General features: G+C 38.1%; 1 protein-coding gene and 1 pseudogene across 1 annotated transcript; one reads left to right on the forward strand and one right to left on the reverse strand.

The window, feature by feature from the left end:
• Nucleotides 1-2343: 2343 nt before the first annotated feature.
• Nucleotides 2344-2988, forward strand: LOC113114578 (olfactory receptor 52K1-like; annotated as a pseudogene).
• A 7544-nt stretch (nucleotides 2989-10532) lies between these two features.
• Nucleotides 10533-11696, reverse strand: LOC113115508 (olfactory receptor 1N1-like). Its single transcript, XM_026283098.1, has 2 exons — nucleotides 11646-11696; nucleotides 10533-11543 (listed from the first exon to the last, which is right to left on the reverse strand). Exons 1-2 carry the CDS (start codon nucleotides 11661-11663, stop codon nucleotides 10533-10535), a joined length of 1029 nt encoding a protein of 342 aa, XP_026138883.1. The 5' UTR covers nucleotides 11664-11696.
• Nucleotides 11697-20421: the final 8725 nt, after the last annotated feature.

Below are 20421 nucleotides of genomic sequence, written 5' to 3' on the forward strand. Positions count from 1 at the left end.
ACAAATACAGGCCTATATGGACATCATGGATATTAATGCAATGAAAAAAAAAAATGTTTTAAATGATTTTTGACTTTTAATAAAGGAGTTCACTGTGTACACATGGGTTAAATAGATGTTAGGGACATTGGCATTTAATGTATCAAGATGCTGGTGTGAGCTTGTCTAATGTGTCATAATATATTGTATCAAACAATGTCATGGCACAGCAGACTCGTCTCTCATTGGCTGCCAAAATACTGTGTCATCATGACCTCATTTATTACCTGGAGACCCATTAGTTGTTAGGCTTGCATGTCAACATTTTGTATACTGTAGAAACCGTAATTAGTCATTACTTAGATGAATGTACTTAGTTTAAATTAGTCATGTTTGTTTCTAGTGTCTCAACAGGGAATCACAGTAGATTTGATTTCAAAACAGGATAATGAGTCTCTTAGGGATATGCATGACCAATCAAAAGTTTCATAACAAAGTTACACTATGAGAATAGAATACTTTTATTACTATTAGATATTAGATCTTTAAATGCTAGTCAAATTTTTTTTTTAACCAAATCAGGTTTTAATTAGATGAATCATATGTCAGCAAATTCAACATATGTTGACATTTGAACCATATGGAACTTATCAGGTTGACATCAAAATGAGATTTGAGGTATTTTAAATATTTACATAAATGGTATTGAGAAAAGACAGTATCAGTGAGAGAATAAAAAAAAATATTAAAGCAGGCAAGTTACACTATGAGAATATAATACTTTTATTACTAATCGATATTTTATTTATTTATTTGTTATTTATTTGATAGGGACAAAGCATGTTGATGAACACTTGTACAGAATACAAATGTAAACAAGCCGGATTATAGCAGTAATGCTAATTTACGTCCGTAGTCCCTAGGCAGGTACACACAAACAAATACTCACTATACACAAAACTCTGCTAAAAAAACACAATACATAAACCACATCACAAAAATTAGTAAGAAAAATGTTCACACACTTGATTTTTCATAAGCCACTTCTTAAGATGTTCTTTAAAAGTGTGATAATTAGAACACTGTCGTATTGACTGTGGCAAACAGTCTATTAAACAGATATTAAATCTGATATGGCTATGGAAATGTTTATTTTAGCTGATTTTTTTATAAACTATTGGTCTCTGATGAAGTTTTGATGTATAAAGCTGTTTTTTATGAATTTGATGTTTTCTAGTTATAATTTGACATGAGACCTCATATTATAACATAACAGTAACTTTGGCAAACAGTATATGACATTTAATTTAATTTGGCAATTAGATTAGCTAATTCTTCACAAGAAAAGAACAAAAATGTTTAAGAAGAATGAATCTAATTTCTTTCTATGGATGTTTCATTATCTCTCTTACTATACACACACACACACGCACATATTTTTGTTTTGAATTTGTATACCTCTATGAGTCAAAGTGTATAGACCAACAAAAGCTTTATTTGGACATAATTAAACTAATTAAATGCTCATGAGAAACTTTTTTGTTAAATAACAAGACTTCAATCAAGGTAATTATATTTTTGTTTGTACAACAGTGGTTAATTAGACCCATTAGACCCTGGTCATCAGTTTAGAAGCCCTTTAAAAATCGGTTTTCCTTTCACACTGCCCGATTTCAACACAAAGCAAGATTTTAAAAGAAATCAGTAGGTATTTTATTTGTTTGTTCACTTAATTTCCATTTGCAACGAACATTTTTAGTTTTGTCATTATTTTCTGTACAGTACAAATACGATGCACCTTTTTATGATTACAAATATGTGGAATGTGAGGCTGATTTTATACCACTGAAATGGAAAATGTAACACTTCAAATATAAATCCCCTCATACTTTGTTAATGAAAGACATTGGCTTTTCAAAGTGGTTTTTCCTATCAGTTTATCAGAGACTTTTATGGCTTCAAATATTTGACTTGTGTAATAATCATACTGTTTTGTTTCCTCTTTTCAGATTTGGAGTTCAAATGAATTTTTCACTTGCTTTCAGCAATGGAACAAATTCTTTCAATGAAGGATTTTATCTAACTGCCTTTCGCAGTCTAGCAAACAAAAACTACCTTATTTTGGCCTTGGCGATCATTTACATCATCACCTTGCTGGGTAACCTTGTTCTTCTGACTGTTGTGCTAATGAACTCCAGCTTACAGAACCCCAAGTATCTTGCTGTTTGTAATCTAGCCATCGTTGACATTTCAATGAACAGTGTTATTATTCCTCAAATGGTGCCTGTTTTTGTGTTCAATAAGAACTATGTTTCATTTGGAGCATGTTTTTCCCAAATGTTCTTCATGCATTTTTTTGGTGACATGGAATCTTTCTCTCTTGCTCTTTTGGCGTATGATCGTCTGATTGCGATCTGCTGGCCTCTGCGTTACTCTACCATAAACACCAACCTAAGGATGCTGCTCATAATAGTAGGGACTTGGTCTCTGGTTGTTTTGCTTGAGATTTTCCCAGTCGGTCTTGCAGCCAGACTCCCCTACTGTGGCTCAAGAGAGGTAAAAAGCTGCTGTTGTGAACACAGTCCAGTCTATAGGTTGGCTTGTACAGACATTTCATTCAACCGACAACTGGCTACAGCTAAGACTATGACTGCTTTACTAGGCCCTTTGTTTTTTATTATCTTCACCTATGTGATTGTAGTGGTTGCTGTGACAAGGATTGCATCTGTATCACAGCGCTGGAAGGCCTTCCACACCTGTCTCACTCACCTGCTGTTAGTGCTTCTCTATTATATACCTGTCATGGTGGCATATGTTTTAGGAAACCTCCGACTAGTTCAGAATGTGGATCTTTTAACATCAATTCTGACTATTTCTGTTACCATCCCACCAATGCTGAACCCCATCATCTACAGCTTAAAGACCGATGAACTCCGAGACAAGATAGTCAAGCTTCTGAGAAAGCCAAAAGTGGCACAACAGATCATTAAAAATGAGGCCAGTGGTTAACAAATGTCTTGTTTTTCCCATAGTAGGGGAAATATACTTTTTCATATTTTACATTATAATCCATGTTAAGCAGAATGCACTTATAACCTATATGATTATTAAAAATATATCTTTAAATGCTCTGAGCTAGTGCAAGACCCTTTTTTTCTTGCTTTGTATTCATGGTATGATACTTGTAATTAAGCCATACGTTACTCAGAATTAATGCATGTTCAGCAGTCCAGCAGATGAGGATGGCAATGTTTCTCAAGCATAAAGCATCTTTTCATATTCAAGCACACTTGCATTTTTAAATATCACATATCAAGTTTTTTTTTTTTATTAATTTATTCACAAACGATGAAAAAGTATCAAAATAATAATAAGTGTTTTATAATTTCACAAAACTCAGGTCACTGTAAGACCCACTGTCCTTAGAAAAATTGTTATGAGGCTGTGCTATAATGAGATACACACTAATAACAAGCACATTAAAAGTACATCTATACAGTAACCAAATATGATTTTTATTTTATAATATATATTTTTAAAATATGAAAAATTTATGTTGTTGTTTTTTTTTTAACCAAAAAAACAACAATAAACAAGATACACTAAAAATAAATAAGATACCCCAGAATACAAAGCAATTCATTGCATATTTCACTGAAGCAATGTGAAGATGCAATACTTTCCCACTAGATGGCAGGGAAAGACAAGAGAAACTCCTACAATGCAGTTGATAGATTTCCAACATTAAAGCACATACGTGATCCTGGACCACAAAACCTTAAGTGTCAATTTTTTAAAATTGAGATTTATAAATAATCTGAAAGCTGAATAAATAAGCTTTCCATTGATGTATGGTTTGTTCAACGACCCAAAGTTTTGACCCAGTGCATTATGTATTATTATTGCATTTTATTCATGTTTCATTTTTCAGTGCAAAAAATAAAATAAATGATGGAAATATTAGTTGGTTGACATAATGTAATTTGCTAATATGACTCTAGTCCAGCGTTTTTATTCACTTATTTCTAGTACTGTAGTTTATGTAAATAACACATTTTTAGATGTTTTTTCAAATCATTCACAAATGGTTACATGGAAGCACAATTATTGTTTATTATATGTTTCATAATGAAATAAGTGCAAGTGTCCATAAAAAAAACTGTACATTTTGGAGACTGAATGACTATAAAACGAACAAAAAGATAGAATAAAACAAAAGCACACTAAACAGACATCTCATACAGTCATCAAATATACCTTTAGTGAATAATGCATTATAAAAATAGTAATATATCTTATCTCTTTCTAATATAAAATATAAGATTTAATATCTAATATATCTTATCACATGTTGCCATTTACAGGGGAACAAGAGAAAGTATCTTCAGAGCTGTTTCAGCCTTAAAAACAATAATTAATCTTAATTAAAAATATGGTACATAGTCAAGAATATTTTCCTGTGGAAGTCACCGGGTATTTCATGAAGATTCAATCTCTCATTTATCCACTAGATGGCAGAGAAAGGAAACAATGCACTGCAGTTGACTATTTGCACTATTTACATAACTACAAATACAATTTATTAGCATTTGAATAGTGTTTCCTCCTTTTTGTATTTACTCATAGAAAAGCATACTCTACTCAACAACAATAAGGGATCTAAACAGAGTTCTGGGCTGTATTACAGAAGCATATTAACTCAGAATGCTATTCTATTCTATTCTATTCTGTTTATTCTATTTCTATTTTTGTTATATAACCATGGCAGTTTTACATAGGAAATATACAATACTGTTTCAAATCTTAAGTCAAGAATTAAGATAGGAAGTTTCTTATAAAACTAGTTACACAAGCACCGAATTACTTTAAATGTACAATAGGAAGAGAGAGAGAAAAAAAAATAAAACAGTTATATCAACAATATTTTCCCAAATGTTGTCCTAACTAGCATTAAACGAGTTGTTTAATCAAGCACTTTAATATTACTGAATGTTTTGAATTGTTAAGAGTCTGCAAAGCTCCCAGCATGCATTGCAGTTGGAATAAATTATGTGGCTACTTTTATGAGAGTATCAATTGCAGACTTTTTGTTGTTTTTGTTTTGTCATCACTGGTAATGGTTTTTGTGTTGATGTTTAAGATCTTTTTACTTTATAATCTTTGATTTATTCAAGAACTGTGAATATTTACTATCATTCAAAAGTTTGGGGTCAGTCAGATTTTTATTTATTTATGTATTTTTAAAGAGATTAATAGTTTTATTCAGCAAGGAGGCATTCAACTGATTAAATTTCTCATGTATTAAATTGGCATTTATAACTGTTAATAAGCATTTTATGTTTTAAATACACCAATCCGGGTCAAGACTATTTGTATGAACATTGGAGCATAAAAACAAATTATTACTAACAAGTCAGTTAAGCACGTATGAAACATTTTATTCTTGTCGCCCTTTGAGTTCATTCTAAAAACAGTGATCACTATTCATATGTAGAACAAAAAAATTAATGAGAATGTGTGCTTGTGTGAGAACCCTGTCAAAAAGTTCAAAGTTCAATGTTGTGCCCTGTCTTTGGACAGAGTCAACTCATCGAGAGAAAAACAAACAAACATGTAAATTAAGTGTGTGGTATTTTGGTAAAATAGGAGCTTGACTGGCAGATCGTACCATGCACTCTTCCCTGCTATTTACAGTACATCAGCCTGATATAGTGATGTTCACAATAACAATGAACAAAGAGAGGGGAATACATTATTTACTTTATTGATAAATAAAATTTGTTACATTATTAAACTACCATATAAAACCCATGCAAGCACTGACCTTGCAAAATATTTGATAGTTAACATTCTCATTAATACTGTCTAGAAGCATAGCATGGTAAAAAACAAAGCAGTCTTAAAAACAAGTATGGTACATGTGCCTAATTGTATTAAATTATTAGCTTTAATTATGCTTAGGGATTTGACCTGGAGACCTCTAAATAATCTCTATGGAGAATTTGTTAAAATAATCTCCAGACCTCAGGTCCACTTTCATTTAATCTTTTGTTCCACTGGGTGTATTTCATCATGCCATAGAGATTAACATTTTGTGGAATAAATGTATAACATCATCTGTTCTATGACACCGTCTATTCCTACACTATCAATTAAAGGTTTGTGCACACTTTGCTGGTTAATTATTGACAAGTTAGTTAATTATTTTCTGCCTCTCAGTATCTTAACCCAGAGCCTACTGTATTTATAAGGCCTTTTTGTATAGATCTAAAATGTGCCACTTCAGGTTGTGGAGCATGTTTCTATTTGCTGTTAAATCCACTTAATTGTCTATACATTTACTTTTAGAGCAATTATGGTAATATGGCAAGTATGATACATCAGGCATAATTATATCACTAAATCATCATTGCATTGCATTGTATTTGAGTTTTGACCCCACAATAAAAGCTATGCATTGAAATACAATCTAAAATTTAGTCTAATCTTTAGTTTAATCTAAAGTTAAACTTCAGGTTTTCATACACAGTTAAACAACATATATTTACTTGAATTTACCACTAGATAGCAATAAAATACCATCTATGAAGCTGAGATTTTACACGTGCGGCACTGATTTTCTTATGAAGGGTTACTTAGACTTCAAAAAAAGTTTGTCTCTACATCAATTTAATTATAAATAATGTTACATTGTCATTGTTATCTTTAAATCTACAAGCTTCTATTGTGACACAATAAACTGAAACATTTATTTGTGTGCATATGGGTTAATGTTAATTTTCATTTTTCATTACTAAAAACAGGAAAATAACAATGTACAGAAACAAGAGCAACATCTGCAGACCACAGACCAACATGCTCATTTCAAAACAGACCCCTATACAAATTGCTCACAGGAATAAATTATAAAATATTATGTTATTTAGTCAGGTGTCTTAGTTGTTATAGCAGAAAATCTATCAAAATACATTTATAGATGAAAATGTGTTTAAGGTCAACATAGTAACAACTGCACAAGCAGCACCAAGAAGAAAAACACTGAATTAATGAATAAAGGTCAGATAAGAGGCAATTTTTCAATTTTTAAACATACAAAAATTACTCTATTAAAAGTGTTTATTTTTATTTTTTTAAACTTGCATTTTGAAAAGATTTTGTTCACTGGCATTATTTTTGTACTGTTAGTCATACAGACCTCTGTGAGGCCTAGTAATGTCTTTATATGTCTCTATATCGCCCAGCCCTAATTTATCATCCCTGCCAGTGCACTCTCACCCCACACTTTCACGAAATGTGTGGATGAGGCTCTGGCTCCCTTGTGATGCTGAGCTTATGGTGGTTCGACCTCAATATGTTGTTTTTGCACACATGGAAGAATTGGGGTTAAGTCTGAACGGCAAGAAAAGTGTGCTTTCTTCAGCACAGAGGACTACTTATCTGGGCATGGTGTGAGATTCAACCATGATGCAGGCAGTTCTGTCCTTTACTCAGATGGAGTCGATCCTCATGGCAGTCAAGAGAGTGAGAGAAGGCCAGTCACTTGGGAGGTGTCTACGTGCCTTAGACATGTGGAAGAAACCTTGGTTCCAGTCTCAGGGCCCAGTGCTGGGAGCTCCTTGTCAACATGTAATGCTAGTGATGGATGTGTTCCTCACCAGTTGGGGTGCAGTCAAGAGTGGCCACCCTGCCCCCGGTCTGTGGAGTGGTCGCCTTCTCACTTGGCACATCAACCGCCTGGAGATGCTGGCCATGTTTCGAACACTGAAACACTTTCTCCCAGACCTAAGGGATCATCATGTGTTGGTGCACACCGACAACACAGCAGTGGTCTCTTATATCAACCACAAAGGAGGTCTGCATTCAAGCCTCTTTTATAAGCTGGTGCACCAGATCCTTGAATGGGCCTATGGGAAGCTTGTTTCTCTAAGAGCGGTTTAAGTCCCTGGGCATCTCAATATAGGAGCAGACATCCTGGTGAGGCAGGGGCTGGGGCCCAGGGAGTGGAGGCTTCATGTGGTGAATCAGATATGGAGATTTTTTGACCAGGCTCAGGTGGACATGTTTGTGACTCACATGACATTGCACTATCCCCTCGTGTTCTCTCTGACTCATCCAGCTCCTCTCGGACTAGACGCTATGGTGCAATCTTGGCAGAGGCTTCGTCTATACGCTTTTCCCCCGATCACTCTGCTACCGGGAGTTCTGGAGACAGTGTGCAGGGACGGGGGCTGTCTGTTGTTAGTAGCACCATTTTGTCCGGTTAGAGTATAGTTCTCGGACCTGATTTCCCTGTCCATGCAGAAGGCATGATCTTTCACCCCCGCCCAGACCTGTGGAAGTTATGGGTGTGGCCCGTGAGGGGGCACAACTCGTACCTTCTGGTCTCTCAACTGAGGTTGTTAAGACCATCCTCCAATTCAGAGTTCCCTCTATGAGGAAACTGTATGCTTTGCAGTGGAAGCTTTTCACTTCTTGGTGCAGAGACCGCCAGCTTGACAAAGCTAACTGCCTGGTTGGTACAGTTCTGAAGATCCTGCAGGTCTGATTTTCTGCAGGGTTGACCCAATCCACCCTAAAATCTATGTGGTGGCCAATGCAGCCTACCATACCCCTATTGGTGAACAGTTAGTCGGCAGACACTTCCTAGTTATATAGGCGGAACCCATTCCGAACAATGCCGTAGTATGTATGCGCAGCTTGTGTGGCTCTGAGATATTCTAGTCTCACGATTTTTTCGCCAGAGCGCCAGATCTAGCCAAAGCTTTTCTCTACCCTCAAGCGGGTTATGTTCCTAAAGTTTCCTCCTCTGCACCATGGTCTATCATACTCCAGGCCTTTTTTCCGCTTCCTTTCCGGGAGGCTGACTAACAGAAGATTATTTGTTTGTGTCCATTGTGAGCACTGTCACAGTCTTCTGTCTTTGTGTCGTGTTTGTTTGGTGCCATGTGCTCTCTCCCGTCTTTTTCTGACCTTGTTACCTCATTATTGTTTAGTTGCTCCACCTGTGTTTCTCCCTTGCTCCCGGACTCATTGCCTTCACTCTACACACCTGTTTCACCCACTTACACACACACCTGGTGCCCATTGCCTTTGGCTATATATTCTCCTCTCTCACACCACTCTGTGTGAGGATTAATATTAGTTGTTACTTGTTACTCGTATCTTACATTTCTACTGCTTCTGCCCTTTCACTGGTTATCTGTTTCTGTTTTGTTTTTGCCGTGTTGGCCTTTTGTTTCATTAAAATATATTTTCCATGCATTTGGACCCAGACCCTGTTCATTCTTTGCCGCCCCGTGACAAGCACAGGACGCATATGTCCATAGAGCTGCCCTGTGGAGAAGTGTGGACCAACTGCTTGCTTGCTATGGTCCTCAAAACAGACTCTCTGTTGGTGGATAGTGTATGCCATTTTCATTCCCTATGAGTCCTCTAATATCTCCTCACCTCAGGGGGGGGGGGGGGGTTGTGTGGTCAAGGCTCACTTAACTAGGAGTGTGGCGACCTCTAAGGCCTTTCTAGCAGGTGTGTCTATGCAGGACATCTGCAACACAGTGGGTTGGTCCACAGCCCTCACATTAATCAGGTTCATTGGCCTAGATATGCAAGCCACTCCGGGCTCTTTTGTTCTCTAGCGCTTGCATCATTCCTAGAAGCTGACGTTGGTTCCACGCCAAGTGCTTTTATAGCCTCCTGGTCATTATGTCATGCGATTCAGCACATGGTTACATACCAGATTCATCGTAATATGAGTAATAAACAAATCCACAGCTGTACATCCAGGTTTAGTTAGAAAGGTATGGGTCCACTAAACAACATCCCATAGAGCAGTTTTAGTCCAACGTAACAATAACATTGTAATATGGATGGTAATTTCTTTTGTTTAAGTCTCATTTTTTCAGGGACAGTTATTGTTTACATTCTGGATTGCTCCGTGACTGACTCCATGTATTTTTATATGTAATAAAAAATAAATAAAAAAACCCTTAAAAGACTTTGGAAAGAGTTTACCTTTAATTCAATATTTTGAATTAAAGTTTACCTTTAATACTAAATATTATGTTACATTTTCACTGTTACCATTGAATCAGGCAATATATAATTCTGATCACCTTTAAAAAGAGTGACACAATAAACTGAAATATACACATTTATGTGTATATGGGTTCATGTCATTTTTTTATTTATTTTATTTTTTAATTTTTTAATTCATTATTACATAGCAAAGAAGGAAAAACAAGAAACCAACAAATGTAGAGAAAAAAGAGCAACATCAGCTGATCTCAGATCATTAAAAAATGTAACGGTATTACAAATCCAACAGAAACACTTTTTTTTCACTTGATGTATATGAAAAAAAAATGTCTTTCAGAATTTTAAAAGGCATCAAAGAAATACAAAGATTTGTTACTCTGTCAAAAGATCATTTTATAAAGTATGCATTTCTAAAAAAAAGACATTGTTCACTGACATTATTATTAACTCTGTGAGGCCTGTGAATGTAGTTTTCATATAGGTAATTTAATTAGAAATCATTAAATAAGACATTTCAGTCATTTAGAAAGGTTCTCTCTACTTGGTGCAGATCTGTTTTTAAAACATTTTTTAACTATGTATTTGATTTCAGCTGTGTTTAAAACGTAAATGATGGGATTTAGCATTGGCGGAATAGCATATGCCAGAGATGTGCTGATGACCCTTGCATTGGGGGCTAGAGAAAGCAAGAGCTGCGCAAAGTACGTACAGAATAAGGGAAGGAAATATATCCCTACTACCAACAGATGAGAGACACAGGTCTTTAGAGCTTTTAAACGTCCTTGCCAAGTTGTAATTTTGATTAAAGCGAAAAAAATGCCTAGATATGACAGGACTATTGTGACCAATGGTGCTACAAGGTATAAACCTGTGATAAGAAATGCCATGAACTTATTAATGTTATTGTCATTACATGCCAACCTATACACTGGTCCATGATCACAAAAATAACTCTGTATCACATTAGAGTCACAGAATGAAAGTCGGGTGATCAAAGACACCATCAAGGCCACAATAGAAGAATTAAATGCCCAAACTGCTGAGAAAACTAAAACCATACTTGTATTGTTTACAAGAACATGATATCTTAATGGCAAACAGATTGCAATGAAGCGATCATATGCCAGAACAACAAGAGTGACACTTTGAATAGAACTGAAAAGAAACACAAAAAACATGTTCACCAAACAAGCATTGTATGAGATGTACTGTGAGTCAAAGAGAAAAGTCTTCATCATGTTAGGAATCAGTGCATTCGTTTCCCCAATATCAGCCAAGGCCAAGTTAAACACACCAATGTACTTCGGACTGTGCAGACTTCGTTCAAGAGCAATAATGAGAAGCACTATAGAGTTCCCAATTATAGTAATGAAATATGTAATAAATAAGAATATATAGTAATAATTGCTGCTTGGTATGCCTGAAAGTCCAGTGATGAAAAAGTATCCAGGACGAACAACGGAGATATTCTGGTAAAAACTTACATTTAAAGAACTCATTGTAGTTTTGTGTTTGATGTTTTGAGCAATCTGTAAACAGAAATTTCCACAAAAACATAAGCAAAATCTAGGAAAAGTGCATAATTTGTCATTTCAAACCTGTAAATACAATTATAAATTCTGAAAATATACCTTCATGTAACTTTGCATTTTATTTGAGTCACAAACCTCACCCACAGTATTCTCTCATGCTGCAGAGATCTGGCTATCTGTGTAACTGCATCCAAATATATCTTCTGATTTATCTCTTGAGAACCTTCAGACAACACAGTGATGAAATACTTATTTATGTTGTAGTAAGTGTTTTTATCACTAGTTTGGATCGATTTTTTTTATTCCTCACAACCACTGCTCTTTTTGTTCTCATTTGTGCATACCATGATATGGTATTTCAGAACAATTATTTGTCTATTTGTCTATTGTTTGTCTATTATGTGACAAAATGTCTGTGTACTTTCATTTCAAGCACCAAGTGAATATAAATAATTATATATTATTATATATAATACAGCACGGAAATTGTTATTGTGTTTAACGTAATTAAAAAAATAAAAAATTATTAATTCAGCATACTTTTTTTTTTCATTTTTGGAATCCTTTGGCTAGAGCTACAGTAGACAATGGGTCTGTTCAAATACACACTCTTGCCAGGTCTTAAAAATGCCAAAGCACATTGCCCTAAACACACACTAAATCCACACTCTGAAGTGTTATCAAAGGCAAAGCATATCTTATCATGCAACATATTCTGGAAATAAATCGCATAACTTTTTTCAGCGATCTTGTGAGATGTCATGGAAACCTTTCCAGTGTAAACTAAATATTAATAAATAATTACATATTACATTTAATTTGGTAGTAAAACATAACGTGTTGCAAATTTTATTGTCGCAAAGATGTGTGTGTATTTTGTATAAAATTTGCAACTACTTTTTATCACTTAATTAGATACACCACAATTACTACATTGTGTAATCTGTTATGGGGATAACTGAACAGACGTTTTAAAGTTTATATTAGTGCTGCAACGACTCGTCGACGTCACCGATTACGTTGACTACAAAAATACGTCGACGTGCATGAAATGCGTCGACGTGTCACACTGTTTGTTTACATCTCGCGTAATGGCACACAGGGAATGAAGAAAGTTGCATTCTATCACAAAAACAGAGACCACTGCTATCAAAAGTATGGGAATACTTTAAACATAGGCCAAATAAAATGGCCTTTTGTTCCCTTTGCAAAACCGACATGGAAAACATCTTGGCGCTCTCCGGTGTCACAGTTTAACCAGTTAAACCATGACACCGGAGAGCGCCAAGATGTTTTCCTCTGAGGTGCTCGCGCATCGCAGTTGTGCTGCCGTGGTACACCATGTCGGTTTTGATAACAGTGGTCTCTGTTTTTGTGATAGAATGCAACTTTCTCCATTGAAAATGGACGCGTCTGGAAGCCGCTCCTTAAGGGAGGGGTTCTGTCATGATTCTGCCTTCATGCCCAATTACAAGACACCACCCCCCAGCACTGTAGAGAATCAACGACTGGCAGACGATCTGAACGAGTTTTACTGCAGGTTTGAAAGAACACCCATCACCTGCCCTGAACGCCTCCCCACACAACCATTCACACCCTTCACAACTCCTGCAACCAGCCCCAAATGCCTCTCCAAACAACCGTTTACACCATTAACAGCTCCTGCAACCCATCCTGAACACCTCTCCAATCAAGCACTCTCACCATTCACACCTCCTGCATCCCCCCTCTCAGGTGGGGCACCTGCAATTCAGATCAGCGAGGATGCGGTGCGCCAGGTCTTCCGGAAGCAGAAAAGCAAAAAAGCACCAGGCCCAGATTGTGTTACACCAGCCTGTCTGAAATCCTGTGCTGACCAGCTGGCCCCCATCTTCACACAGATCTTCAACAGATCGCTGGAGCTGTGCAAAGTCCCTTCATGCTTCAAACGTTCCACCATCATCCCCATCCCTAAGAAACCCAAAATTACAGGACTAAATGACTACAGGCCTGTGGCTCTAACGTCTGTAGTCATGAAGTCATTTGAAAAACTGGTGCTGGGCCACCTGAAGGACATCACTGGGCCCTTGCTGGATCCTCTTCAGTTTGCCTACAGAGCAAACAGGTCTGTGGACGATGCAGTAAACATTGGACTGCATTATGTTCTGCAACACCTAGACAGACCGGGGACTTATGTGAGGATCCTGTTTGTGGACTTCAGCTCGGCCTTCAACACGATCATCCCAAACTTCCTCCTGCCCAAACTAAATCAGCTCTCCGTGCCCACCTCCATCTGTCAGTGGATCAACAGCTTCCTGACAGACAGGCAGCTGCTAGTGAGGCTGGGAAAATACACATCCAGCACCCGTACAATCAGCACCGGGGCTCCCCAGGGCTGCGTTCTCTCCCCACTGCTCTTCTCCCTGTACACTAATGATTGCACATCTAAGGACCCCTCTGTCAAGCTCCTGAAGTTTGCAGACGACACCACACTCATCGGCCTCATTCAGGACGGTGACGAGTCTGCTTACAGACAGGAGGTAAAAGTGCTGGCTGTCTGGTGCACTCTCAACAACCTGGAGCTTAACACCCTCAAAACAGTGGAGATGATCGTGGACTTCAGGAGAAACCCCTCTGCACTCCCCCCACTCACCATCATGAACAGCACTGTGACTGCAGTGGAGTCATTCAGGTTCCTGGGAACCACCATCTCTCAGGACCTGAAGTGGGCCATTCACAGCTGCTGGACCCGCGTTCCGGATGGGTACCGCACCCGTATACACGGCCGAAGGGCCAGGATGCCGGGCCGTCCATCCCCTACCAGCGCCGCGGCCAACGAGAGAGACGCCGCCCCTCGCGCTTCTCGCGAGGAGGGGAGTGCGTGCGGCCGCCGGACTCCGCCCCTTGCCTGGACCCTTCCTCGATGAACACTGCCCGACCTACACAAACCCCGCAGCACGACGAGGACACCAGATTCCCTGTTATTTTGGACACTTTCCCCCTTTGGCCACTTTTATTCCCTGTGTTATTTTATGATTTCTGTTAATAAAAGCCTCTCCGAGGCCTGACGCCACGCCCACTGTGTCTGTCTTGTGCTCCTCCCGTGACAACATACACTTTATTTATCTAACACACATACTTAGTATACACTTAAATTTTGCACATAATATATATGTACATACATAACTGCATTTTGTAATATACCTGCCTACAATTGTCATTTGTATATTGTCATTCACTATCTACTTATTTGTATTTTTTATTCTTTTATTATGTGTTTTATGTTCTGTCGCTGTCATTCTGTTGTACTGCGGAGCTTCTGTCACGAAAACAAATTCCTCGTATGTGTAAACATACCTGGCAATAAAGCTCATTCTGATTCTGATTCTGATTCTGATGTCCGGACTTTTCTCTAGTCTTGAGGTAGGATCATGACAGACCCGTGTTTTGTGTACAAGCACGTGGCCTTGTCTTTGTGTTGTCTCGTCCCCTTGCCCCCCCCCTTGTTATCCTAGTCTTGTCGAGATTGCCTTATCTGTGCCACCTGTTGTGTCTTAATTAGTTCTCCTATTTAGATCCCCTAGTGTGCTCTGTCTTTTGTCGGTTCATTGTTCCTCATTGTGATTGTTCCACATTGTGATATGTGTTACTACATGTTCCTGTGATATATTGTTATTCGGTGTTGCCATTGGAAGAAGACGTTGTGAGACCTGTTATTGTTTTTTGTAGTTAGTGTTCTTGTGTTTCGAATCTTTGTTTATCGTGTCTTGTTAAGTTATTTAGTGTCTACTCTAGTCAGTGTTTTCCCCCTCGTGGGTTTTGTTTTCCCCTTTTGTTTAGAATAAAACCTGTGTTTGTGCATTCCTGTCTGCAAGTGAGTTCCTCCCTACCCCTCCACATAACAAAGGAAGGGGTTTTACAGCCCTTACTTCATTGTACCCAAGAAAGATGGTGGCCTTTGACCTATCCTGGATCTGCAAGTCTTGAATCGGGCACTTCACTAGCTCCCGTTCAATATGTTGATGCAGAAACGTATTATCAAGTGTGTTCAAGCACAGGATTTGTTTGCAGTGATTGACCTGAAGGACGCATACTTTCATGTCTCGATCATTCCTCATCGCAGATAGTTCCTGCAGTTCGCATTTGAGGGTTGGGCATGGCAGTACAAGGTCCTCCTCTTTGGGGTCTCTTTGTCCCCCCATGTCTTCACGAAGGTTGCGGTGGGTGACTTTGCCCTACAATGGGAAGTGTGCATCAGGATCCACAACTATCTCGACGACTGGCTCATTATGGCTCGGCTGCGAGAGGAGTTGTGCGATCACAGGGACTTTGTGCTTCGGCACCTCAGTCAGTTGGGGCTTCAGGTCAACTAAGAGAAGAGTAAGCTCTCCGCTGTGCAGAGAACCTCTTATCTCGGTATGGAGTTAGACGCGGTGAGTATGACAGCACATCCCACATTTTCAGAAGTCCTGGGGCATATGGAATCTGCAGCCACAGTCACGCCACTCGGATTGCTTCATATGAGACCACTTCAGCACTGGTTCATTCCTGAATCCCAAAATGGGCATGGCGCTGTGATATACATTGTGTCATCATTACACAGATGTGTCACGCCTATTCAGCCCCTGGTCGGACCTTGCTTTTCTATGGGGTGCCCTTAGAACATGAACCCATGCACAGGAAAATATAGTTTATGCATTGAGCAAATTCATTTTGTGTTGGGTGATGGACCTTGTTGGGAAACCAATAACTACATTGCCAATCTGGTGCCATCTCCATTCATGTCACCCATCCACATTTGTACAAGTGTCTTCAAGTTCCCGTGATCGGGGCCGGATTAACCATACGGGCAACTGGGCAATTGCCCAGGGGCCCAAGACCTCTAAAGGGCCCAGGGCAGCAAGGGCACGAGCAAAATACTGTATCTGGTAATCTCCCGCTTTATATTAAACAAACTGTCAACACGGGCTTTTGCGCTGCACAGAGAGACGCTGTGCTGCCTATGACTTTGAACGTGAGTTGTGAGCGGTTGAGAGTCAGTCTCATGCGGACTGACCAATGAAGAGAGGGCCTCAAGTTAAGACCCTCTCCTCATTGGTCAGTCCGCATGAGGCGGGTCAAATGTTACGCCGAGCGGGTTACGTCAGGCGTTGCTACAACAGAAAAAAATCTGACATGGAGAAGCTAAGTGGGAGCGCGAAGTGGAAATTAAAAAAGGAAAAGGACATCAGAAACGCAGAAAGTTTAAAGTATATAACTAAATAGGTAATTTATTCACTCCTGTTAATGTTGCCAACAGTTCTGTTAAGTCAGCTTCCGTCAACGACAAGGGCAACTCAGCTAGCCAGGACTTTTCTACACCGCCAGCTAACGTTTACACCAGTTTTGCACAGTCAAAGTCCAAAAAAAAGCCATTGTTTAAAAGATGTGTTTGCCAAATTAAGGCATTTCAAATTCAAACATGCACTTCGTCATTATTTAGGACAAAAATTGTGTGTTTTGCCAAATTATGTAGCATTTATTTCTGTCTTGTCCTCTTCAGAGAAATTGACAGATTTCTAAATGTTTATGTAGCACAAAAATGTTTAACTGGTTATTTGTGCTGTGATATGTTGTTGTTCTATTTTAAAACAAGTTAAAATGAGCTTAGGATAATAATGTTTATGAGCAGATAATAGCGATACTGCATTATATTTATTTATTTTTTCCTTGAGGTGCCAGCTTCATTAAAATGCTGTAAATTGTTGTGGAGGGATAACTGGCAGATTTCAAATTGTTTGTGTTGGACTAATAACTTGATTGCCTTGTTGAATTCTGAGGAAACAGGGTCACCCTGTCAAAGTGATTTCTGCTTAAAATGAGGACCAAAATGTTTCTTGATGTGTTGTCTGTGGTCTTCTGTTATAGCACTATCAATTCAATACGTTTCTATTGGGAATAAATGTTGTTAAATAAACAATGGTTTGAAAGTGGTTGCTTATTTATTCATTTTTGTGAAAATGGAGGATATTTACCTCCCTCTCAATGTAGTGTCAATTTTCCCAGATAATACAGATGCTGATGTGTTTTGTTTTCATAGCATCATATCTGAGTGAATGTCTTTGATAGGGGACATAGTAGTGCATTTGTAGTTCTATAAGCATTTAAAAATTTGTAAATCAAAATACACCTGATGACAGTTAGAATTTGAAGTACTGAGTATATTTACTGTATATTACAGTAATATATTCTGTTTTTGACCATATTATGGTGATCCTGGGGTCGTGATTGATGGGGCCCTTGAATATTGTTGCCCAGGGTACAACAAAGTGTTAATCTGGCCCTGCCCGTGATCACAAACACCTGGTTTGTCAGGTTTGGTGAGGCTTAGTTTCTCCAAACTGGCCAAATACAACTGAGATGGTGATAAATGAAAGATGTTAACAATAAAAGTGGCAACGATTCTTATTTCAAAGAAATAATGCGCCCGCAAGATTTATACTTTTGCCTGTCTCTGCTTCACGATCCTCTGCTGACTGCGCATGCACCTTCCCAAATGGAAAAGGCTTTTTTGAGTGAACCGTATCTACACTGGACACGACACCGCATCGCAGTGTCTACCCAAGACATTTGAACTCTGTGTCAGTACCTTGTGTAGTGCTGCATCCAGTGTAGCATCACTGATTTATTATAATGAATTCTATAGTATTGTGTCGTGTCGCGCCCATAGTTTCGCCACGCCACTCATGTCCTGCAGACAGGGTGTAGTTAAGTTTCTTATTTAGGCTACTTTCTTGTTTGATTCTATTATTTCTTTGTTATTTATTTTCGTGTTTTGCAGGCTGTGTATTCACTGACGGAAGTGGTAAAATAAACATGCACGTTTGTCAGATGATTGAGCCTCATTTATTATTAGTCGTGTTTAAAATATGATACACACACTTTTTTAAAATACATAAATTACACACACACACACACACACACACACACACACACACACACATATATATATATATATATATATATATATATATATATATATATATATATATATATCAACACCGCGTCACCGGCGGTAGTTGGTCCATTACCACGGTCCATATAGAAAGAAATGCAGTAGGTCAAACACATGACAAAACAGAAATGGGATGGAAATTATTCAGGATAGAAGGATCTAGTAAAGGCTTACGTTTTCATTTTGCACCTAACATTGCACATATGTGTGGGAAAATTTTACATTTAAATACAGAAATACATTGTCATTATTACATATTATATAGTATAGTACATATTGCATATTACATTTCAAATTGAATATTGCTAGTACGCTTCCATCCAGAACATTCAACCCCGGACCTGCTGATGCTTAGATTTTGTTTTTACTTTACAAATGTGGACAAACCAGCTGTATGCAGTATATATTGTAACATTTATATAGCCTACTGCACCTTTCTAAACAACATACTTTTAATAAAATTTGATCTGGTCTATCGTGCTGATGGCGCAGCACATGGTAGCCGAAGGTTCTTTGCTCTCCTGTTGCTTTAGTGTTTTTGTTAGTTTTTCCTGTTTTTTGTTTTTCATACTCAATCAGTTTCACTAGGGATGTACTGCTGAACATTTGGCAGAACACACCACAAAGTCTCTACTAGTTCACTGTTACACAGCAATAAAAGATTCTTATACCAACCTAGAGGCAAAAACGTAAATCTTCTAAACTTGTAGTAAAGACTGTAAAGAGATGGACACACGAAACAGACTGGGCTTTAAAAGATGTGTTTTTGAAACTGCTACCACTAACCTGGACAAACTCAAAGAGACTGTAACATCCTATATTAGTTTCAGTGAGGATATATGCATTCCTACCAGGATTTATTTAACATTTACATGTAACAACGATAAGCCATGGTTTACAGAAGAACTCAGGCATCTTCGTCAGGCCAAAGAGGATACCCACAGTAATGGGGAGAGAGTCAATCAGGCCAGTAACAGACTGAATAAAGAGATTGAACTGGCTAAAAGGAACTACAGTAAAAAGTTGGAATATCAGTTCACTTCCAATAAATCCACTTCAGTGTGGAAAGGTCTGAAAACCATCACAAACTACAAGACAGCATTCCCCTGCCACTGAGGTGAATCAACAACTTGCTAAAGACCTGAATGAGTTTTATTGTAAATTTGAAACCCCCACACCCATTTTGACCATCTCACTACACAACTGATAATACCTCCTCCAATCCCCCTGTTTCTGACAGATAGGCAACAGCTAGTGAGACTGGGGAAACTCATGTCAAACAGCTGCTCCACCAACACCAGAGCTCCTCTACCCACTGTTCTTCTTCGTGTACACCAATGACTGGACCTCTAAAGACCCCTCTGTCTATCTGGTTTGGTTCAGCTACAAAATCAGACATCAGAAGACTACAGAGAATGGTTCGGACTGCTGAAAGGATTATTGGTGCTCTCTTGCCCACCCTTCAATTACTGTATACATCCAGAGTATGGAAAATGGCTCAGAAAATCACTCTGGATCCCTCACATCCAAGTTATCCCCTTTTTGAACTTTTGCCATCTGGCCGGCGCTTCAGAGCTGCAAGTATGCGGACAGCCAGGCACAAAAACATTTTCTTCCCTCAGGCAATCTACCTCATGAACAGTTAAATGTTCTCCAGTTCATGCAATAAAAATGTGCAATTATTTATTTTTACTACCTCCATCATAGTACATCCCTGCATCTCACTCTATTCTGTTCCATTTTATCATCTATAGCACAACTGTTCATATAGTTTATTTATTTTTCTATCTATTTTTCAATATTTGTGTATTTATATTTACAATGTTTATATTTTATAAAATTGATTTTTTTTTTCTGTGTTGTTGTCGTCTCTGTGTACTGGAAGCTTATGTCTCTAAAACA

Source organism: Carassius auratus, chromosome 15, assembly GCF_003368295.1.
Source record: "Carassius auratus strain Wakin chromosome 15, ASM336829v1, whole genome shotgun sequence".
In the NCBI taxonomy this organism is placed as follows: Eukaryota; Metazoa; Chordata; class Actinopteri; order Cypriniformes; family Cyprinidae; genus Carassius; species Carassius auratus.